Source organism: Urocitellus parryii, chromosome 10 (genome assembly GCF_045843805.1).
Source record: "Urocitellus parryii isolate mUroPar1 chromosome 10, mUroPar1.hap1, whole genome shotgun sequence".
Taxonomy (NCBI): Eukaryota; Metazoa; Chordata; class Mammalia; order Rodentia; family Sciuridae; genus Urocitellus; species Urocitellus parryii.
Genome location: NC_135540.1, coordinates 46,940,237 through 46,964,571, shown reverse-complemented (window position 1 = coordinate 46,964,571; position 24,335 = coordinate 46,940,237). Strand labels below are relative to the sequence as shown.

The window sequence follows — 24,335 nt, the reverse complement described above, 5'->3', positions numbered from 1 at the left end:
CGTGCCGGAAGTGCCAAGTGTGGGACTGACACGGTGATCCTCACCTGACCGAATCCTCCCAGGGACGAGGGGCCCAGAGGCGGGGCCTCGCTCCCTGGGAATTTTTTGAGTCTCCTCCCCTACCCCGCCGTCCCGGCCGCACGCAGGGCGGGCTCCTATTTACGCCGGCCGCGCCCGGAGGTCAAGGGGCACGGCGCTCTCGTTGCCGGTGGCCCCGTCCCCACCCCTCTTCGCGCGGGGCTGCTGTCGCCCGCGGGCTGTGGTGGGCTCCTTGGCTCTGAACCAGTCGGTTCTTTCTATCGGCCGCCACGTGGGCTGGGACGCCCAGGCCCAGGCCCAGGAGATCGGTCCGGGGCTGGAGAAGATGCGGCTCGCGCCGTAGCGGGGGGCGGGGAGGCCGCTGTGAGGAGGCGGAGCTGCGAGGCCCGCCCGTGCGCCCGGGCCGCCGCCGCTACGGTCCCCTGTGCTCCTCCCCGCTCGCCGCCGCACGCCCCCACCCGGGCTGGCCTCGCCTCCTCGGCGGCGGCGGCGGCTTCCCCGTCGTAGCTGTTCTTCCCGAGGAAAGGGAACCAGGCGCAAGCCATGGAGGGGAACCGGGATGAGGCAGAGAAATGTGTTGAGATCGCCCGGGAGGCCCTGAATGCCGGCAACCGCGAGAAGGCCCAGCGCTTCCTTCAGAAGGCCGAGAAGCTCTACCCTCTGCCCTCGGCCCGCGGTGAGACCTCAGTGCCCCTTCTTTCCTGCCTTGGGGCCTGGCCGTCGCGCAGCTCGCCCCCACCCCACCGCGCCTGAGGGGGCTGTCGGGGCCCGGGCCTGCCAGCCGCCGTGGGGTCCTGGGGAAGAGCAGGCCTGCGGTCCGGCGGTCGCCAGGCCCGGGCCCGCCTGGAAATAGGACTCCCTCTGCACCAGCCTGCCTGCGGGTCGCCGCCGCTCTGCTGACCGCAAGAGTTGTAGGCTCCCCGAACCGTTTTCGAAAATGCCCAGTCCTCATTCCCCCAGGAGGAGACTGGTCCAGTCTTACCGTAGGGCAGTTTTATATGGGTGTTTGATTATGTGGTCCCCTCTCTCCCAAATAAGGCCTAGTTCCCTAATGAAGTGAGAGGATCAAGGAACTCTGATGGCTAATCTCAGATTTCACCATCTTCTGGGCTTTGTAGAAAGCTGTCTCCATAGCAAACATCTTCGAATACCTGAGATGACATTGCTTTTCCCTGGGAGAGACGGATTCTTTAAAAGAGAGGAGTATACACTTTGAAAGATTGATCAAGAGACAGCAATGATTTGCTAAATAGCATCTGACTTGATAATACCATAATTTCGACAAAATAGATTAATCTTTAAGTAACAGTGTACTAGACTTATTTTAGTTGAAATTACCCTATTCATTGTCCTACTCTGTAGACTTCAAAGTTAACACACACACACACACACGAAGTTACAGAGTGCCAATAATTGTGCCTGGCATGTTTATGTGAATTATTTACTCCTTAGAACAGTCCTATACCTAAGTACTGGAGTTATTTTCCCAGGTTTATTACCCACATGAAAATATTTTTGGTAAACAAACGACTGAGTGAATGAATGAAAGTATCTTACCAAGGTCACACAACACTTAGTAGCAAAGTCAGAATAGTAGCTGAGCTTTGGGATTCCAAAAGGCCTTTAACCACTATCCTTTATTGCCTTACTCACTGGATAATATTTTGGTTGAGGTTCAAAATATTTCCAGGTTAAGAACAAAATTACTGATAAGAAGAATGTGGGACTACCTGTTTTATTGGTACTTTCTACATTGTTGAAACACTTGTGCTCTTTGCTTTTCTGTCTATCCTTTGCATTAACATTATAATTGAACTCTTATCAGAATACAGGAGGTGAAGAAAAAGAAAGGAGCTTTTTTTAAATTTTAAAAACACAAAATTTACCATCTTACCCATTTTTGGTGTACGAGTTAGTAGCATCAAATATATGCGCGTGGTGTAAAGGATATTCTGAACTTTTTCATCTTATAACAACAAAACAGTTGTTGCTTTTAAAGACCATAACCATTGGGAAAATTAAGATATATAAGTGTGAAAGTCAGTGATATGAATGTACTATAAGGGCATTTTGTAGTTATCTAGTAAAGTTGATAGGGTATGATGTTGGGGTAGTTGAAAACCCTAGTAGAGATGCAGACTGTGTCTCTAACATCTTGTAACCAGAGACAAGGTTCTTAGCTTTCATTATATATGAAATGTCATGACGGGGTTGATGTGAGCTGGAATAAAGTTATGTACAAGTACTTAGAAAAGTATTTTATGTCAAATACTCTCAGAAGATATTTTTTGGAATAATTTAAGAATTCAGGACAGAGAACGATCTAGAACATTTGTGGAAGACCCTGATAAAAAAAATTAGTGTAGAAGAAAACTAGAGCTGTTGGTTTTGAGATTTTAAAATGTTATCCCTGATATTACCTACTTTAGACTACCATAAAACTCTTGTATTTCAGAAAATTGAATCGTTGGGGCTGGAATTGTGGTTCAGGAGTAGAGGGTTCGCCTAAAACATGTGAGGTACTGGGTTCAATCCTCAGCACCAAATAAAAATAAAGGTATTATGTCCTCCTAAAACTTTTTAGAAAATAAATATTAAAAAAAAATCAGAAGGCTGAGACAGGAGAATCATGAGTTCAAAGCCAGCCTCAGCAATGGCAAGGCACTAAGCAACTCAGTGAGACCCTGTCTCTAAATAAAAATATACAAAATAGGGCTGGGGATGTGGCTCAATGTTCAATCCCCACTACCCCTCCCCCCCCAAAAAAAAAAAAGTTCAGTTCTTCTGGATGTACCTGTACTAAGGCAAAAGAAAGTATTTAGTATGGTTTCTGTTATTCTTATAGTTCAGTAAATGGAAAAACTTGCAACTGAATACTAATAAATTGCAGGATTTTTATCCTTTTAAAATTTTTTTCTTGTCAGGTAAGAAGTCTGATTAATAAAACTCTTCAAAAAATTGGTAAGAGTTTTCCTTGAGGAAAAACTTGATCTCCAAAGGGATCTAGGACATTGTTGCTTTCAATGTTTTTATTTGACAGTATTATTGTACAGTGTACTTGTTGCAGTGAACTTCTTGAATTGTACAACTTTTAAATATTTTTATACAATGAATTGAGTTTAGGTTTGGGAGTGTTAATATACATGTATAGCTACCACACAGGATAAATAAATTTCTGGAAAAATAATCTTAGTAGGCGGAAAGTAAGTTACATTTTGGTTTCTTAGATTGTATGTTTATTGAATTGTTGATATGTTTTAGACTTTGGTAGAGGTTTATAGTTTCACTGTTTTAATGTTTTACATTGCTAGTTTAGTATTTGAGTCTTTCATAGGGGGACAAATTATAGATTATTTTTTTAAAAGGAAAACATTATTATTGTTTATTGAATCAAATGGTGGCCTATAGCTTCATAAAAGACCATTCTGCATCTACTTTAATGAATAGGTAAGTTTAACGAATGGATTATCTATAATTCACAGCATCTGTCTGCACTGTAGCAATTAAAGTAATCCCTTCCTCCACTCATGTGAGAGATAACATGTAAATTTTTCCTCCTTTATTTTTTGCTATATTATTTTAAAATTTTATCTAATAAAAATGAAAATTTCTCTCCCTTTTTGTCTCATAGTAATAAGCAAAGCACTTTAAGCATACATCTGAAATATTTCCAACCTATTCTTTTTATAATAATTGCATTTTATTTCTATTTGACTTAATTAAAATTTATTAGTACAGATTATCTATTCTAAAGTTATTTCTGTATGATGAAATTAAGTGTTGCAAAATTATTTCCAAATTTCATCTAGTAGTCAAAACTATTTTGCACATTAGAGTTGAAAGAAGAATACTGAGTTTGGGTTTGAATCTTAATTATTAAGTAGTGTGATTTTGGGTAGGTCATTTAATCTTCTTGAACTTACTTCCTTCATCTATAAAATGGAGATTATTTTTGAATATATATTTTTCTGTGCTGGGCAGTATTCTAGGAACTAGGGATTCAGTGCATAATAAGACAAAAGTTCTTGTTTTCTTGAAGTTTATATTCTAGAGGAAATGTTAAGTATCTACTGGGCATAATAATGATTCGGTTACTGTCATTTCCTCCTTCTTTTCCTGAGCCTCAGTTTTCACAGGGTTATTGTAAGGATATTTTATTATCTTAATTACAATAAAACTGTCATGTATGGCAAAAAATAAAAACAATAAAAACATATGGCAAAAAATAAAAACACCCTGCATGATGCTTTGCAGTTCACAGTGTTATTTGTCTCATGCCATTTTTTTAGTACTTATTTGAGGACAAAATAATTCCTTTAAATTAGGATTAATTTAAGTTGGGATTTGAACTCCATATTTTATGCTTTACTTAGCATTTAGTTCTGCCATGCAGCATTTCATTTCTTTGTTTTTTGTTTTTGCTTTTTTTTTTTTTCCTGTGCTAGGGATCAAACCCAGGGCCTTAAATCATGTGAAAAACAATTGCTGTGTCAGAGCTACATCCCTAGCCCTCATTTCTTTATTGTTTGTATAAAATCTCTCCCTCTTTTAGATTAAAAATTCCTTAGAAGTCTTGAGCCATTTTGATTTTTATCATTCGTTCGTTTCACTACCATAATACCTAATGCTGTCTTACATATACTTGTGGCATGTACAGGTCTCTGGAATGATATTTATTTATAAAATTTTACAATTCTCAATAAAGAGGATTTGTTAAATAACTAAATAAGAGTTTTATAACTGTATGATATTCCATGTTAACACTTTCAGTAATGAAGCTTTTCAATAACCACACTAAGTGTTTAAAATTCAGATTTAAGGGTTATGATGAGCAAAAATTTGGGAAGAATGTAAATGTCCATCAGTGGGAATTGACAAAATAAGTTTCACTGCACTTATATACTATTTACCTATTAAAAATGCTGAGGACTATATTTATTGCTATAAAAGAATATCCACAGTATATCAACAATAGAATAAAGTTAAGCTACAGATGCATTTTTTTTTTCATTTGAAATTGTCTGTAAAGCTGAGTGGCCAGCCAATGAGAGTGACTAGAGTTAAAAATATGAAAATAGTATGTTTTTTTTTCTTCTTGTGTGGGATTTTTAAGTAATGTTTACTACTACTACTACTTCTTCTTTTTTTTTTTTTTTTGATGAACCAAGCATGTGTATTAGTTAAATGCAGGTTATGTTAAAATCTCAGTGTATCTGGAAGGTAAATGCAAAAAATGAACTCGGAGAGTTTTAAAACCAAAAAGTAAATGAACTTTGTTTTATAAGTAGTTTGCACAACTGTTGTTTATGATATTGTACATTACTGCAAATGAGATTTCATGTGACTGATGACATTACATAAATCAGAAAAATCCAGTGTGTTCTAAATTCTGGCAGTATATTAGAAGAATCATGTTATTTTTTTTCAGGCATTCATTTCAGTAATTGTTAATACAGAAAACTCTGATTTCACTTTTTATAAGGTGAAACTGGGTTTTTTTTTTTTATTATTGATTGTTCCAAACATTACAGAGCTCTTGATAAATCATCTTTCATACATTTGACTCTATTGGGTTTTGAACTCCCATTTCTACCCCAAATACAGATAGCAGAATCACATCTGTTACATACTCACATTTTTACATAATGGCATATTAGTGACTGTCTTGATCTGCTACCTTACCTAACCGCTACTATCCCCCCTCCCCTCCCCTCCCACCTTCCCTCTCTGCCTCCTCTGCTGTTGTCAATTCTCTCCCCTTCCCCCCCCCCCTTGCCCATCATAACCTCTTATACTTTTGTGTATCATTGAAGGTCTCCTACCATTTGCATATCATTTCCCTTCTCTCTCCCTTTCTCTCCCCCCATTCGTCTTTGTTTACAGTTAGTCTTTTTTTTTGAAGCTCACAAATAATATCAGTTGTTGAGAGTTTTACTAAAAGAGTTTAGTGTAAACTAATGTATGTAAACAGCTATTGTTAAGCAGAGACCCTGTGTAGAAAATTGTACAAAATTTTCAGTGTCATAATAACTCCTGAAAATGTGAAACAACTTCATGATCCTGCTTTAGTAATATCCAGAATGCAGCTATTAGTACAGATGATGTCACTAGAACACTAGAAGAACTTCTTTATGCTAAAAATGAAAGGGGACTTACAGATAGCCTCTAACTACATTCATAGGATCTGTGGTCATCTGTAAATATTAAAAATAAATAATCACTTTCTTATCTGGCTTCATACTTTAAAAATAATTTCTTCAGGTATTAGCTAAAATACTTCCATAAAGGGGCACTCTACTCTCACCTGTTTTATGCTTATGTTTTGTACGAACCAAATAGGAAAAGCATAATAAATGCTTGTTTTATTTTGTTATCATTTTTTGAGAAAGGGAGCCTATTACCTTTTATTCTCTAAAAGCAACTAATTGTTGGTATTTTATTAGGTTTTTGGCCAGTGGGATCCCCTTTATGATAATAGTTCCCGAGTTCTGTAGACAAATCTCCAGTAGTCTTTAATACTTAACTTTATTCTTTGGTATAACAAAATGTTCAAGCTCCTCAGGACATTTTTCTGTGGCAGACCTGGAATTATCTACATCTCTTATAAACCGTTTTTTTTTTTTAAGTGGAAAATGTTTTTCTTCCATCATAATATGAGCACTAAGGATACTATGACATCTAGGTTGTTCGTTGTCTGGGTCTTTTTCAGTGCCCAGAAGTAGAAAATATATATTATTTATGTGTGAATGTGTTATTTTTAAAGATGATATGGTTTATATGTTTATACTATTACTTCTAATTTCAGCTAAGTACCTCAGGATTTTATGTAAACTTTAAAAATTTATATTTCTATCTCCTTTCTACCTCATTTGTAATCCTGATTCTCAAAGACATGGGAGGTTATAGAATATACCATGATTATTTGCTTCATGCCATATCGTATATATAATCGTTTCATAGTAATATTTATCAGTACTTACCCATTAATATAATTATTGAAGACAGTTATGTTTTCTTTACATATATTCTCCCTATTTTCCTATTTTATAAAATTTTGAAATAATTTCAAACTTACAGAAGTCACAGTAATAACAGATTTATACAAATTCAGTCATGTCCGCCATAACTACATTTTGATCAGCTGCAGGTTGCATATACTCAACATTATAATACCTAGTTATATCAGTTGTCTTAGTTTATATAAGTATACTATGTTTTCACAGTGATGAAATTGTCTAACAATACATTTCTCTTGAAATCTTGTTAAGCAATGCATGACTAACAAATAATGCAAACTTCATACAAAGAATAGCACCAACTCCCATATACATTTCAGTTTTTCAGTTTTTAAAAAATGTTACTACATTGCTTTATCATATTCTTCCTCTTCTACCTCCCACTGCTAAGTACATGTGTGTACATACACGCACACCCACAATGTTTCTTATTGTATTTTTTTCCTGAAGTGATTAATAGTTCCATTGTAGACATGATGTCCTATCACCTCTGAATAATTCTCTCTCTCTCATTCTCTCTCTCCCCCCCCTCTCTCTCTATATATATATATCTATATATATATACACACACACACACACACATACTTATATATGCATGTGTGTGTATATTGTACACACATATATTGGAGGGTTGAATTCCAGGGGTGCTTCACCACGGGTACTCTATCTCCAGTCTTTATTATTTTGAGAGAGGATTTTACTAAGTTGCCCTGACTGGCCTGGAATTTGTGATCTTCCTGCTTCAGCCTCTAGAATAGCTAGTATTACTGGTGTGTGCCACTGTGTCCTGGCCAGTGTATATTTTCTAAGACAAGGACACTCTTAACTACATTATAACCATCAAATTTAGGAAATTAATGCATGTACCTCATTTAAATTCTGCCTGTTTTCTCAGTTATGTCCCTTATGACAAAAAAGCATGTGTTGCATTTATTTGGTGGGTATGTTTTTTCCTCAAGATATCATGATTTCTTTATTTTCTCTCTCGACTTTTACTTTTTTGATGAGGATAGGCCAGTTATAGAATTTCCCTCTATTTGGGTTTGACTTATATTTCCTCATATGAACTTTTGTTAGGAGTACCATACAAGTTGTATTCTATTCTTAGTGTAACACATCAGGAGACACACAATTTTTGATTTGGTCCTTACTACTGAGATTACTTTGATGATTTTGCTAAGTTGGTGGTTGCCTGTTTTCTCTACTATAAAGTTTATGAAGTTTATTTTTTCTCTGTGGTAATTAATGTATACTTTGTGGGGAAATAATTTGAAACTATAAACATCCTTTCCCTCAACAAACTTTTACCATATCCTTGTAACATTCATTGATTATTCTTTTCTGAGTAAATTTCTGATGGTTGCCAAATGGCAGTTTGCTAATTCTATCATTCCTTCCACATATATTAAATGGCATTTAGGCTTATTTATCTGGATGGATTCATAGATTCCCATTTAATCTGTTATCATTATTTGTTTTGATACAAAATAATGCACCTCTTCACCCTGGCTCCTGTGTCTTTTTGTTTTTGTTTTTGGTACCAAGGATTGAACCCAGGGGTGCTCAACCACTGAGCCATATTTTATTTGAGACAGAGTCTTGCTGAGTTGCTAAGAGCCTCCATAAGTTGCTGTGGCTGGCTTTGAACTCAGAATCCTCCTGCCTCAACCTCACAAGTCACTGGGATTACAGGCGTGCACCATTGAGCCTGGCTCTGTGTCTTTTTTGACATGTCTTCATCATTCTTTGAAATTTTTTACTTTCTGGCACAAAACAATTTGCGTACTTTCTTTTTACTTCTCTGTCCTTGAAATCAGCTATTTCTCCAAGGAGCTGTTTCCTTTAAGAGACAGTTGTATTTAGAAACTAAGATTCCGTCATTAGACAGGCCTCATTGCTGTACAGATATCATTGCTCCTGATCCTCTGAGTGGACAGAACTAGGAAATACATGTATGTGTGAATTTGTGTGTGTGTGTGTGTAGATATGCATTTCTACATACGTGTGCTATGTTTAATGTAGACATACATCTATAGTAATTTGATCAGTATTAATTTTGATGTCTGTACACACTCACACACACACACACACATGTGTTCACAAACTTCATTTCAGTGTAGTACCATAGAGTTTATTCAAGCCTCTGCATTTTCCTCTTTGTATTGCTATTCTCTGTCAATGAGAAAAGTGGTTCCCTACTTACTTATTCATTTTCCCCTGTATTTGAAAAGTTGCCTAGTTAACTGTTAGTGCAGGCCCTATCAAGCTTAGCTATATTTTTAGTTATGACTGCCTCTTTGGTCCCAATAAATTTTCTTGGTCCAAGCCTCTTAGGTTCTGTCAACCCCAGCTGACAAAAGAGAAAGGAAAGCAAGACACCCAATAATTTTTTTAGTTCACCATTCTTAAGATATTTGAACTATATCTATAGTGTCAGAACATAACATCATTACTATGTAGCATACATACTACACATTCTCTCTTCAACCATCATTTAGTCTTTTAAGTCTATAAGTATTTAATAGAGTAAATGCTCAACATCAGTCCATATATATGTATGTGTATATACACACACGTGTGTGTGTGTGTGTATATATATATGTGTGTGTGTATATATATGTGTGTGTGTGTGTGTATATATATATAAATTATTTTAGATTCCTGAAATTTGTTTTGTAGTAGATTCCTAGGTAGGGTTTATGGGAACTATGCTCATTAAGTTCTAGAATGTTGAAAACAGTTCATCTGTGGATTTACTCCATGTTGTTAGTTTGGTGGATACAGAGTCCTTGGCCCACATTTTCTTTCCTTGGGTATCTAAATATGTTACTCCATTGTTTTTTGCAAGTATTACTGATGAGCAAAATCTAATGACTATCTATCTATCTTTCTTTTTTAAAAGAAGGGCTCTAAATTGAACCCAGGTTATGTTGTGCCAGCCTCTGTGCCTTTAGCTTCTGACTTTCTTGGTAACTGGGATATTTATTTTATTTCTTTTTGGACTTAGTATCTTTAATACGTTGCCTAGGCTGGCTTTGAATTCTTGGTCTCAAATGCTTCTCCTGCCTCAACTTCTTTGTTTTTGTGGGTACTGGGGATTGAACCCAATGGCACTCTACCACTGAACTACATTCCTAATCCTTTTTTATTTTTTATTTCAAGACAGGTTGTTGAGGGTGAACTTTTGATCCTCCTGCCTCAGCCTCCCCACTGGTTGGGATTGCAGGCATGGCCACCACACCAGTCTTAAGTTTTTATTTCTTTATCATTTGCTCTTTTTTGCCTAGATGCCGAGTTAATTTTACTAGAATGTGTCTTTTTGCTATGCTAGTTATTCTTAGTACTCTTAGGTGTGTGATTTAGCCTTGTATAGTTTAGATGTTTTAGTATATTATTGTTATATTTGTTTTATTATTTTTCTTTTTCAGAATACTTGTTGTACATATGTTGGATCTTCTTCAGATACCCTTAGTATTTGTCACTTTCTCTCAAAATTTTTCTAATTTAAAATATTTTAATTTTTAAAATTTCCATCCTTTTATATCTTCTTTCTCATAAGTTTTTCTGGTATTTTTATGACTTTATTTCTTCTATTTTGACTTTTTCCTGAGTTTTTGCACCTAAGTTCTGGATAGATAATTTCTGAGGTGGTTGTAATTTTTATTCATGTTTATCCTTTCATATCATGTATTGTTTCTTAAAGCCCCTTGATCTTGTTTTGAAGTATTAGTAGATGAGAAAATCTGTGTAGTGTTCCATCACTGTCTTTAGAGATTTGTTTATACTTACTCTTTTTTTCCTTATAATAATTTGTATTAGACCTCCACAATTTTCTTTTATTCTTTTTTATGTGATGTTAATTTAGCCTTTCTGAATACACAGGGATCCTTCAGTTTTTGTATAATGTTTAAGAATGTCACCTTGCTATTTGAGAATGTTTCATTCCTTTCTCCTTCACCACTTTAATCTGGAGTTTCTCTTTTTTTCCCTTTGTCTCTATCCTCTTCAGTTTAGGTCCTGTTCCCAGCAGTTTCTCCTTGTTCTGGAAGAGAATTTTGATTGATTGGTTTTATCAGTTTGTAGTAACTGGAGTGTTCTGTGCCTGTAGTCTTTATTGTAGACCCTTGCACTCGTGCTGTTATGATGCTATTTTTATATTATAGCTATCATAAAACTCATTCTTTTTAACACACTTTGCTCAGTTTTGCCTGTTGCTTATTTTGAGTTTTTTTTTCTGTTCTTTTGGCTGGCAAACGCCCCATTGCTATTTTCTGTTTCTCACACATTTCTAATATTCCCGCAGATCTTTTTAGCTTGGTGGTAGTCCCTACCTTGTATTTGGGTGTTTTGTGTATGAAGTTTTGACTTTGTTATTTAATTGCTCTGATTTTATGAGGGAATATGGAGAAATTTAAAATTTAACTTGGCTGTCACAACCTTTGTCCCAGAATTCCCCCCAAATTTTTCATGTTTAAATGTTGTGAACTACTACCTACTAGACTGATGACTTCCCTTATGATTGCATTAAGTACGAACTAAACTACACTTAATAGTTGACTATGTATTGTATTTCTGTTGTTAGTAACTATAAGATTGCTGTCTAAATTTAGTATTTTTCTACCATCTATAACAATAGATTTTATAAGAACTAAATTTCCTATGTCCTTGATTTCTTAAATCTATTAACCAGGGAAAATGAATGGTAGAAAAGTTTATATAAATAATAAATATCTACATATTTACATATTTGCTAACAGCACTGTTGGAATTTTTAAAATACATACAAAAATAGCTTTATTTGAGATGATTCACATACCATATAATTCACCCATTTATAGTATATAGTTAACTTTAATTAAGTGGATTTTCAGTATATTCACAGAATTGTGCAATCGCCATAACAATTAGTTTTAGAACGTTTTCTCACCTCAGAAAGAAACCCCATGCTCGGCATGGTTGTGTATGCCTGTACTGCTTGCTACTCAGGAGGCTGAGGGAGGAGGATCGTGAATTTGTAGGTAACCTGGGCAACAATAGTAAGACTCTGTTTCAAGAACAAGAAGATGGGGTTGTGGTTGTGGCTCGCCTATCACGAGCAAGGTACTGGGTTCAATCCTCAGCACCACATAAAAATAAAGGTATCGTGTCCAACTATAACTAAAAAAAATATTTAAAAACACAACAACAACAAAAAGAAGTAGAAACCCCATACTCATTAGCCATCACATTTAATTTCTCAATTATACTCTCCTCACCATCCCTATACTCTACAATTGGCAATAACTAATCTTTCTAACTCAGTTTACCTGTTCTGAACATTTCATATAAATAGATATACAGCATAGACATTTCATGCAGCAATTTTGTGTGTTATTGACTTCTTTTACTTAGCATAATGTTTTCACAATTTATCCATGTTGTACATGTACCCAGTACCTTTTTTTAAATTTTCAAATAATATACTATTGTCTAGATAGTTCACAAAGTTTTTATTTGTTTCCACTATTTTGTTATGAATAATGTTGCTGTCAATATTCATGAACCAGTTTTGTACAGATATTTGTTTTTATTTATCTTGGGTATATAACTAGTAATGAGATTGAGTCAAATGGTAATTTTTTAAGAAAAACTACCAATTTTTCAAAGCAGCTGCACCATTTTACATTTCCACAGGCAGTGTAGTTAGGGTACCAATTTCTGCACATCCTTGTCAGCACTAATTATTGTCCATCTTTTTGACTAAAGCCATTCTAATGAATGTGCATTGGTATCTCACTGTGATTTTGATTTTCATTTCTGTAGTGGCTAATGACAGTCAGCAACTGTTTCATATGCTTATGGGTCATTCATTTAAATCTCTTAGAGAAATGTCTTTTCAGGTTCTTTGTGCCATAGTTTTTGTTTGTTGCTTTTTTTTTTTTTTTTCTTCCTTTTGAGACAGAGTCTCTCTATGTTGCTCAGGCTGGTCTTCAACTCCTGGGCTCAAGCAGTCCTCTTGCCTCAGCCTTCCTGAGTAGCTGGAAATAGGTATGCATCACCTTGCTGGACTTTCACCCCATGCTTTTAAGTTGTATTTTTTTTTTTTTTGCCTTCTTATTGAATTGTAAGACTTCTTTTTATGTTCCTGACACATTTCTTTTATCAGATGTGATTCTCAAATATTTTTTTCTATTCTGTGGATTTTCTTCACTTTATTGATGATAGCTTTTGAAGTACAAAAGTGTTTAATTTTGATTAAATGCACATTGCCTACTTTTTCCTTTGCAATTTTGATGTTGCATGTAAGAGTATTTATCTAAACCAAAGTTACAAATATTTATTCATATATTGTCTTACCAGAGTTTTGTAGTTTTAGCTATTTACCTTTAAGTGTATGCTTTATTTTGAGTTAATTTTTTAGTATGGTGTGATGTAGGGGGCCCAAATTAACTCTTTAACAAGTGGATATCTGTTTGACCCACAAGTTTTGAGATACAGTGTTTTCATTGTTATTCTTTTAAGTATTTTCAAATTTCTGTGATGATTATTTCTTTGATGAGTTTTGTGGATTTTTTTTAATTTCCATCACATTTGTGTGTTTTTTAAAGTTTTATAATTGATTTTTTACTGAAATGTATTTTGCTTATAGATTGTGGTACATATGGCACTAGTTCTTAGAGATTTTCAAAAGATATCTCTATGGCCTGGATATAATATGATCTATTTTCATTCTGTGTGCCAGGAAAAAATGAATATTCATCAGTTGAATTTACTTTATGTCATTTATTAATTGAAATGTGTTAAAATCTTCAACAAAGCAGAATGTGGTGGCATGTGCCTATAGTTCCAGCTATTTGGGAGGCTGAGGTGGGAAGATGAATTGAGACCAGGAATTTAAAGCTTCCCTGGATAACATAGTAAAACCCTGTCCACCCCCCCCCCCCAAAAAAAAAAAAATTAAGATGGTAAATTTTTTCTTTTTTTCCTTTTAGTTTTGTTAACTTTTAATGTAGTATAAATTCTAATATGGAACATTTCAAGCATATACAAAAGGAAAGAAAATATTATCATATCACTCATCTTTTTTTTTTTTTTTTTTGTACTAGAGCTTTAACCCAGGGGCACTTTAGTACTGAGTCACATGCTACCCCTTTTTATTTTTATTTTGAAATGGGTTCTCACTTAATTGCTTAGGGTTTGACTAAGTAGTTAAGACTGGCCTTGAATTTGCAATCCTCTTGCCTCAGCTTCCTAAGTCGTCAGGATTATAGGAGTGTTCCATTGTGCCTGACTCACACATTTACTTAACCACTTTGAATATATACAGCCAACCTGAGTTCGTACATTTGCTCAACTCCAATTTTTATTGATTCTCTCCCCCCCCCCATCATTTTTTTCTATCTTTTTTTTTTTTTTTTTTTTTTTTTTGTGATGCTGGGGATTGAACCCAGGTCTCCCTAGATCATTTTAAAGCAAAATCCTAAACACAATTATTGCTGTTTCATACATTCATTGTTTAGATTTATAACTACACATTTACTGCAATATTTGTTCACCATTCTTTTTGTACCTCAGCCTAACTGGAAACATTTTTCTTTTGTCTGAAATGTAAATATTACAGTATTATCCAGTGCAACTCTTAGCAATAAAGTTTCTCATTCTTTGTGAAAATGTTTTTATCTTGTGCACATTATGGAAGACTAATGCAGAGCGCAAGTTGACAGTTATTTTTTTTCCTGAGTATTTTGAAAATAATACAGTGTCTTTTGGTTCCTGTTGTTGCTGTTGAGAAATAAACAAGTCTAATTTCTGTTTCTTTCTGGATAATTTCATTAGCTACTTAAAGACTATCTTTTGGTATTCTGTAGTTTTACTTAACAAATAAAAGTTTGTCATAAATAATTGAAGAATAGTAATTTCAAGTTATTAACTTAAAATTTCTTAACATTCAGTTTTTACATGGTGAATAAATAGTTAAGTATGTAAGGGAATACTTGCTATTTAAGAAGACCCTATGGCAGATCTTTTTGGAGTACACAGTTTGTAATTTGTCTGCTTTAAAACTTTCTTCTTAAGATCTTATATATGCAGCTTGATGTAAACCGGCATAACGTACTTTATCTTTGTACAGCACTATTGGAGATAATTATGAAAAATGGAAGCACTGCTGGAAATAGCCCTCATTGCCGAAAACCATCAGGTGCTGGTGATCAGAGCAAACCCAATTGCACAAAGGACAGCATACCTGGTGGTGGTGAGAGTGGAAAAGGCTATACCAAAGACCAAATAGATGGAGTTCTCAGGTAGGAATATGATTTATGTCTCAATTTATAATTGATACCAATGTAATTTTTTGATGTTCCAACAGAACAAAGGAATTAACTACAGTGTTTTTTGCTTCATATCCTTATGAAATTAGTCTGTAAAGTTTTCAGCTTTATGGAAGGTTCCATCTTTTAAATTAACTGTGTTACAAAGCTGCTTCAGACTTTTTTTTCTTTTTTTTTTAAAGGAAAACTGTTTCAAATTTTTTACACAGTACATTGTTGAAGTCATGATACTGAAAGAAGATGAAGAATTGTTTGGTCTTACATATATATAAATGCAGTGGGAGAATTTCATATGAGGAAAACTGAGAGCAATATCAACAGCTTTCAGTTTCCTACATATATTAACGAAGGATTTTTTTCTATTTATATTTTTTCAAGGCTGTCTTCAAATATGTGCAACCACCATAATGTCTTCTTCTTTTAATATTTTTTTCTTACTTAGATTATTCTATCTCTGTTTTATTTTTACCTCATGATACACTTCTATGAAAAGCAGAAGAATTAGGTAGAGTTGAAAAATTATGAACTGAGGTTTGGAGATCTGGTCTTACTGATTTTATAAATAAGGCAAGGTTTTCAGGTAGTAAAAAGAACACAGAATAATAGACTGTTTTGTTTCCTGCTACAACTTAAAGGAAGTTGTATTGATATTGTGTCAAGGTTACTTTCCTAGGGAAACTAAAGTTTAAAGATGATTGACTCCAAACAGTGATTAATCAGTTCTCTGGAGAGTGAATTATAGCATAACTTAAGTGAATAGTAGTTAAAACTAGTTAGATTAAATCCTTTTCTTTTGCCATTTCCTATTTCTCTTTTTTAAATTTTTCTTCCTCTCTTATCCTTTTTTTCCTCCTTTTATAGTCCTTTTTTTCTCATTTGTTTACTTACCGTAATTAGTAATTAAAGTATATTTGAGATGCAAGCTTTATTTATTAAGGAAAGTGATTTGTCACCATGCCTTATAAATCAAATATCAATGTGTTTGTATTTTGTTTTTTTTTCTATCTATATTTAAATGTAAAGCTGGATTATAATATTTTATCTGGATGTGGTCATAAGGAAAAAAGGACCCCCTAGTCATGGTAAAGCCATGATAAAGGGTATTTGATTTGTATGTACTTTGAGAATATCCATAATGCTGCTAAGCACTTTTCTAACTATAGTACTGTGTCAGACATGGCTGAATAAGTGAGATAAGTAAATAAGTAAGAGACTGACCAGCTTTTGGATTTTTTTCAGAAAAAGCTTTAGGAAAGCAGTGTGATGAAACATTCCTGGAAACCACATCCTAAAACAAATTGTATTTTCGTTTACTTTGTGTTGGTAGAGCATATTCTCATGAAGGATCCAGAATAAAGTTGATGCATTTTATGCAATTTTTTGGGGGTTATTATTTTCCCGTCCTAGAATATAGAATTATCTACATGTTTGAAAGTTTCATGAGAAAACTGTAGTTCAAAGTTTTGGGGAATAAATAATCTTCTAAATTTGTTGTTAGTTTTAAAAATCTTTATTTCTTCATCTCTTCTACCCTAATGTCAGAGGGTGAGAGTAGCCCAAGGTGTGATAGAAATAAATAAAGAAGAGATATTTTATACCTTTGTTTCAGAATTGATTGATTTTATATGTGTATGTTTCTCCTAAATCCAAAGGTCTTGGTTTTAGGTGTGTCTAGGTACATCCTGAGATTAGAAGAATAAAAGATGATGGTGGGTGTAGATATACTCTGTGTGTTGTCAGAGTTGGAAGACAGACTTAAAATATTGAGGGAGTTTTTGTCTGATGGCTTCTATTCTGTTTTCTAAGAGTTAGAAGAGAGAGGTTGAAAGCTTGAACGGTGTAGTAGAAGTATGAGATGTATGCAAAGAAGAAAGCAAAGGGAATGGAAAGACTGCTGATTTATCATTGAAGGTGCAGACACTTTGAGGCCATGAATTCCTCATAGGTAGTAAAATTAGTTTAGTATTATATCTGTATTAGAGATTTACTCTCTAACTCAGTAATTTTATTATATTCTTTTATTTAACAAATATGTATTTTTTCCCTTTAGGACTGATGTGGTTGGAACATTCTTTTAGGAGCATCCCAGGCTTACTCAAAATATTTAAGTCAGTATCTTACTTAAGAGTTGCTTTGCTAGGGGAGTGAAGGGAGGGGAGGGGATTTGGGGATAGGAAGGATAGTAGAATGAAACAGATATTATTACCTTATGTACATATATGACTGCATGATCAATGTGATTCTATAACATGTACCATCAGAAAAATGAGAAATTATACCCCATTAATGTATGATATATCAAAGTGCATAAATGCTTTCTACTGTTTTGTATAACCAATTAAAACAAATTTTAAAAATTTATAAAGAAAAAAAAAGTTGTTTTTCTGAATCATATAGTACTTATTCATTGTGTTAGTTTTCATAAGCATTGCTTTAGTGAGGAACAGAAAAGCAAACACATGCTGTATGGTTTTGTGTTTTGTTTTACCTATACACAGGGGATTTTTCTCACAAAAGCATGTTACCTTGTTGGTGAGTACGATTGTGCAAATAAGTTGCTCAGTGACAATTTGACTCAATAGGGAAAAGCCATGCAATAATACTGTATTCATTGCATAAGTAAGAGCTACCTTATAGTAAGATTGAAGAAAAATTTTATAACTTAGTTAACTAGTATACTGTGAAATTAACCTGTATTTGTTGTTTTTGAGTCAAAATATTAAAAAATAATTGAGGAAAGTATCATGGATCTTATTTGAACAAGCTATTAATATATAATTGAAAAAGACCCATCTTTATTTAAAAGTATAAGATTAGCATGAAATCATTAATAGAGCTATTATATTTATCTAAGAACATTTCTGTACAACTCTTAATTTAGTAGAATTATAGGGATTTGAATTTTAAGATTTGGCTTAAGCTCTGTTTCTTTAAATGAAAAGAAAATAAGTCATTTTGCTAAACTTGTAAAAGAAATAATCCTTTGTCTCAGAAATAAGTATTTCCTCCAACACCAGTTAAATTTGGAGCCTATTTAAATAATCAGGTATAACACATAAAAAAAGAGAATTGAAAGATGACCCTCCTTTCTCACTCACATAAAGGCTGGACTGGACATACTTTTCTCATTATTAATCTCCATGCAGATCTTTTTGGCCTTGTGCAATATTCCCTTCCAAAATAGGTAATGGGTTGTCCCTGTGTTTCACTTTTTTTATGTTATAAAGAAAAGAGGTTTATTTTGGTTTATGGTTCTGGTTCAAGGTTGAGAGGCTGTATCTATTGATGGCCTTCTTGCTGGCGTAGTCCCAAAGCAGCACGGGGCATCATGTGGCAAAAGACAGAGCATGCATGTGTGAGTTACCCCTTTTTAATTTATTTTTTATTCTTTGGTAAGGTTGAAGAAGGTTCTAATCTTTCAGAAAGGAGCAGACTGTAAAAATTGTGACAAATACATATAGATGGTGAGAAAGATCATGATGAACAACACTAAGAAAGTAGATATGTGAATGGTAATTCTTATTCAGATGTGAAAAAATAGGTGAATGAAATACATAGTTTTGAAATACATAGTTGTCATCTCGTCCATTAGCGACTTTACATCTTTGTTCTGGCTTCTCAAGAATTTTTCTTCCAATATGTCATGAAAAATTAACAGCAGGAAAGATATGGTGGAGCTGGATACAGCTAAGAATTAGTGAAATAATTGTTTTTCCTGTCTAGACTTTCTCTCTTGTCAAGTCTTAGGTTTATGAGGTATATCTAGAACATTGAGAATTATATCCTATTTTTTCCTATACAATCTATCAACCCTCTCCCCAGTTGGCTTTTTCCATTGCTTAACCTTTTATGCTCAGGAACTATCAACAAAACAATTTTAGAGTGTTAATCTGGAATATAGTTATATATTCAAGTCAAATTGTAATGGCTTTAGGATTTTTCAGTGTTTATCACTATCTTTTCTGCATTCGGGTAGTTCTGCTGTATTCTTAGCTCTATTTCTTATTGCACAGTCTGCTTTTAACTGCTTCTTCTCTATTCCAAATTGACTCTGTTGGCAGCTACATTTCACTATAGCATTCATCACCATTTCTGTTCTTTTTACCCATCCATTCCATCTGAGCATCTTTCCATCCCTCCATCCATCCTGTCTGTCCAATCATCCAACACATATAGAGAACAAGACATAATCGCTGCCTTTAAAAGAGCCTCTATTCTAGAAGAGTAGTCAGAAAAGTAAACAGGCAATACATTGTGGTAATTGTTGGGATAAAACTAAATTTAGAGGGCTTTGGAAGTATTTAAGAGAGGCACCAAACCTAAGTATTTAGGTTTATTCAGTGTTTATCAGTATCTTGGGAAAAAAGAATTAAACTGAGGTCTGAAGAAGTTGTAGAAACTAAACAAGAAAAAAGTAGGGCTGGGTGAGACAGGAGAATTGCAAGTTTGAGGCTAGTTCAGGCAATAAAGTGAGACCCTGTCTCAAAATAAAAAGGACTGGGAATGTAGCTCAGTAGCTGAGTGCTTGCCTGACATTCCTGAGGCCCTGGATTCAGTAATAAATTGCCAAAACAAAGGCAGAGATGGAGCATTCCGGCCATCAAGAAAGAAAATTTGTAAATATCTAGGAGGGAAGAGAGTCTGCTTGAGTAATGATTATAAGAAGGAAGTGGAAAGGGAGAGGAGAGTCACTGTGGAGTCTGAAGGGGCTCTTTTGTCTTTTTTATTCTGGTTCTGAGACAGCAAGATTTTAAAATCAAACAAACAGAATCAAAATGAGGCTTCTTCAATTACCCTCTTTAAAATTGCAAGGTTAGCCGGTTTGGCAGTACATGCCTGTAATCCCAGCTACTCCAGAGGCTGAAGTAGGAGGATCACAAGTTCAAAGCCAGCCTTAGCAATTTAGCCAGGACCTAAGCAACTGAGTGAGGCCCTATCTCAAAATAGAAACAAAGGTCTGGGGGATGTTGCTCAGTGGTAAAGCACCCCTGGGTTCAATCCCCAGTACCAACAATAAAATACCATAGCAAGTTTACCCCTTTGTTTTATATTACTCTTTACCCCTTAATTTTTCTCCAAATGTTTATCACAATATGATGTACTTTATATTTTACTTATGTATTTATTTTCTTGCTTATCCTCTCCCATTTCTAATGTTAATGAGACTAGAGACTTTTTTTTTTTTTTTGGACTGGTTTATTCACCATTGTAGCATCTGAAACAGTGTCTAGCTAAAAGTAAATGGTCAGTAAATTTTTGTTAAAGAAATAAATCCTTATGCTCATCTATTATTTGGCTGTGTGACTTTAGACAACTTATTCAACCATTCAAAGCCTTGATTTCCTCATTGGCAAAATAGGAATAGTAGGGGCTGGGGTTGTGGCTCAGCGGTAGAGCACTCGCCTAGCACGTGAGAGGCCTTGGGTTCAATCCTCAGCACCACATAAAAATAAATAAAATAAAGGTATTATATCCCAACTACAACTAAAAAAAAATAAAATATTTTTTAAAAATAGGAATAGTAATAATAAATGAAGTAATTTGTATAAAATAATCAGCACAATAAAACTCCTTTAATTCTTTATATGAAATCTTTGTGACCAAATAGTTTGGAACTTAGAATTATTCATCTTTTAGAAAATTAATGATAATTATAGACATTATATAACAGCAGGATCTGGAGCAGCAGCCCATATACCATATACAAGTAGCAACACTTTGACAGCAAAACATGCAACTCTTCACCCAAATTGGATAAATGAAGACTGAATTATGCATCACATTAATTTTGGGTTAGATTTTTGCCTCTAAAATAAATTCAAGTCAGGTTTTAAAATAATTTTTCAAGCTTTATGGACATAGGTATTAGGTAACCATGAATATAGATATTAGGGTGAGTGCCACCCTCCCCTCTTTATTTCCTGTTAAATAGTTGCTAAACATATCTAAGAAAATGAGTCTCCAGAGGTGAGGATTTCTGTTTTGTTTACTAATGTATTTCAAGTGCCTAGAACATTGGGGCATAGTTGCTATTCAATTAAGTATGATTGACTGAATAGAAGAAGTGTTGTGTTTTTGAAGTAAAACTGACTTGTGTTTATATTTTAAGTATCTAAAGTAGAAAAAAATAGAATTTTAATTTTTATTAATTTTATAAAGAAGGTGGTATAACAGATTCTTGTTGGTGTGATTATAAAAATTTTAGACATTTCTATACTCTTATATATAATGCCTTTTCCCACTCATCCTCCTCCTGCCCCTTGCCAACACCTCAGTTCATATAACAGAGAATGAATGCTTTCATTATTAAAGGAGAGCTAAGGCACCTTCACTTAAAAAAAAATATCTGAGAACCTTCCATTAACAAGCACTGTGATGGCAAGTAAATTTAGTAGTTAATTAAAAAGATGAGCCTTGTGTCTTTTCTGAGTCAGTCTTTTAAGTTCTTTTGTTACCTGTGACCAATTATGCCTCAGATTATTTTACCCATTACTACTACTGTCAAGACATACATACATAGAACACAACTAAAGTTGCAAAGTACAAAAAATTTTGAAACTGTACCATGTCTCTTTTGATGTTGGCGATTGAACTCAGAGCCTCACACATGCTGTGTACACTCTACCACTGATCTACAACTCCGGATGTGTGATAATGCTGGCATACCAAGGTACTTAACAGTCTTACTCCATTCAGAGTTTTCTTTTTCAGCTATTAATGTACTTTAAGTATAGGCTTAAGTCTATTTCATCTTTCAGGTATACACTATGTAAATCATCTTTAGGAGTGTGCTCATCACAGTGGAAATGAAGTGTAACAAACATTTTTTAGTCCCTTGTTGTATTTTATCTACAAAAGACCCAGTGTCTTCTTCATAGAGTTTCAGATAAATTCTCATTAGCATAATCATGCTGAATTAATGTACCTTCAGGAATAAACCATAGGATACTTCTTTGATTTACATACCTAAACTGTTGCACTGATACTTCATTAGATCTACATTATGCAATAACAAAATTCTTGGAATGTAATGTATATTTATTTTTAGCTTTGACATACTTTTGGGCAGTTTTGGAATTTTTTTTAATCCATCGAAATGTACTATAAATTGTTCTTACTCTTCCATTTTAGTTACAATGAATGTGCTGTCCTTCATCTACAGTTATGTTCTTTGCTTTACTTCTCTTTAGTTGTGATAAATTGCACTAAGGACATTCTCATGGATCATTCTCCTTAGACTGAAAAGAGATTGGAGGAATGGTCTATGACCAGTCAAGAGAATGAAGCAAACCAACCCTTAAAGGGATAAGCCATCATTAGATTTTGAGAAAACAATTCACAGATAGTTCTTTATACTATTTTAATAAATTGAAAATTAGAGATATTATATTGACATTCTTCCTTGAAATTTACATTGTAATACACTTTCTTGTTTACAGCATTAACAAATGTAAAAATTACTATGAAGTACTTGGAGTTACAAAAGATGCTGGTGATGAAGATTTGAAAAAAGCTTATAGAAAGCTTGCTTTGAAGTTTCATCCAGACAAAAACCATGCACCTGGAGCAACAGATGCTTTTAAAAGTAAAGTAAACTTTTTAAAGCAACTTTACTAAGCTTTTTTAGATTTTACTTGACAGTGTTTCAGAATATTAAATTCTGCTTTTAGACTGGTGCGTTTAGAAATCAGCATAAGCATGGGTCTGCAAACCCTTTAAAACTTTAGTATCAACTTATTTCATGTAGAGTCAAACAAATGCAGATTTGGCTTCACAAAAGCTACGTGCCAGTTTTGACATAGTCCAAAGTAACTTTTTTAGGTATCCATGCATGCTTTCTAGTTTACTGTGAATAAGTAGAGTGATAATTTTGCATGCACTTTTAGCATATTGCCATCTGGTTCTAAAGTCAACTAAAAGCAAAATGTAGTTTTGAGTTTTTGCTATAGACTGTCTAGAATTCAGGTGTTGGTTAGAATAGCTCTCTCTCTAGTATTCTTATATTTCTATTAAACCCGGCCACTTTTGCAGTCTTTGTATGTAGTTCTGATGTGATTTTCTTCTACTTTTTAAAAACTGGTTTCTTTTCTCCTTCCTACAATTCATTTTTTCTTTATTTTATTTTCAGTATTCTTTCAGGTTCTTTTTTGTTTTTGGGTCAATTTGGTAAATAGTGTCAGCACTATTTTATAATTTTGTGTTTTGTTACAACTTATTTGTAGTTCACTAATAATTTATAGTGAAAATGCTTAAATTTGTGATTTTTTGTGTGAATTTGAGGTGTTAGAATAGGTGTATTATGTTTTCAATAAAATGATGGGGCGTTATAATAATAGAAAGGAGGTAGTCTTTTTTTTAGTGTTTTAAAAATACTATTAAAATTGTTTACAAAATAGTTTTATTTCTTGGAGGAAGTTGCCAAGAAAATACATTTGGGAATTACTAATGAGTTCCAATAAAAGCACTGCCAAAGTGGTGCTGGTGAAAGTAAAATACCACAGTGACAGGGAGAGCCTTCTTGGTTTGTTTCCTTCAATTAAAAGTGGCATGTTGAAAGTGCAGGAAAAGTTCCTTTATTCAGAAACATTAACAATCATACTTCTGTCAGTTACCTAAAGAATGGATCCAGAAAATAGGGCTGTTATTTTCTGTCTTGCAAATATAGACCTTATGTTATTAAATAGCAATAACACAGATAATAGCACTTGGGTTACTTTCTCATTCAACAGTACAAAAAGTTGGGAAATTTTTGGTAAAATTTTCAAGTAGAATAAATATTTAATTTGTTTTATTGAAGGTGCATAATTTTTACAAAGAATTTTAAATTTTAGTAAACAAAATATATATCACATATATAGAAGTTAACCAGAGAAATCACTGGCATCTTTAAATAATTTATTAGCATGTTACCCCCAATTTAAAAGTTCCACATTATAAGAGCATTTAATTTTAAAATCTTAAAAATATTTGA

The 24,335-nt window shown here is 34.2% G+C and overlaps 1 protein-coding gene across 5 annotated transcripts in view; it reads left to right on the top strand.

Moving 5' to 3' along the window:
- Positions 1–459: 459 nt before the first annotated feature.
- Dnajb14 (DnaJ heat shock protein family (Hsp40) member B14) overlaps positions 460–24,335 on the top strand; it is a 45,737-nt gene continuing 21,861 nt past the window's right edge. Inside the window, exons 1-3 of one of the 5 annotated variants that reach the window (XM_026398128.2) lie at positions 460–715; positions 15,166–15,337; positions 22,804–22,949. In XM_026398128.2, the coding sequence (XP_026253913.1) occupies positions 583–715; positions 15,166–15,337; positions 22,804–22,949 (451 nt within the window). In that variant the 5' untranslated portion in view covers positions 460–582. Of the gene's footprint in view, positions 716–13,001; positions 13,083–15,165; positions 15,338–17,414; positions 17,454–18,628; positions 18,709–21,961; positions 22,035–22,803; positions 22,950–24,335 lie in introns of those variants that run through there. The other 4 variants (XM_077803423.1, XM_026398131.2, XM_026398130.2 and 1 more) reach the window with 4 other exon arrangements.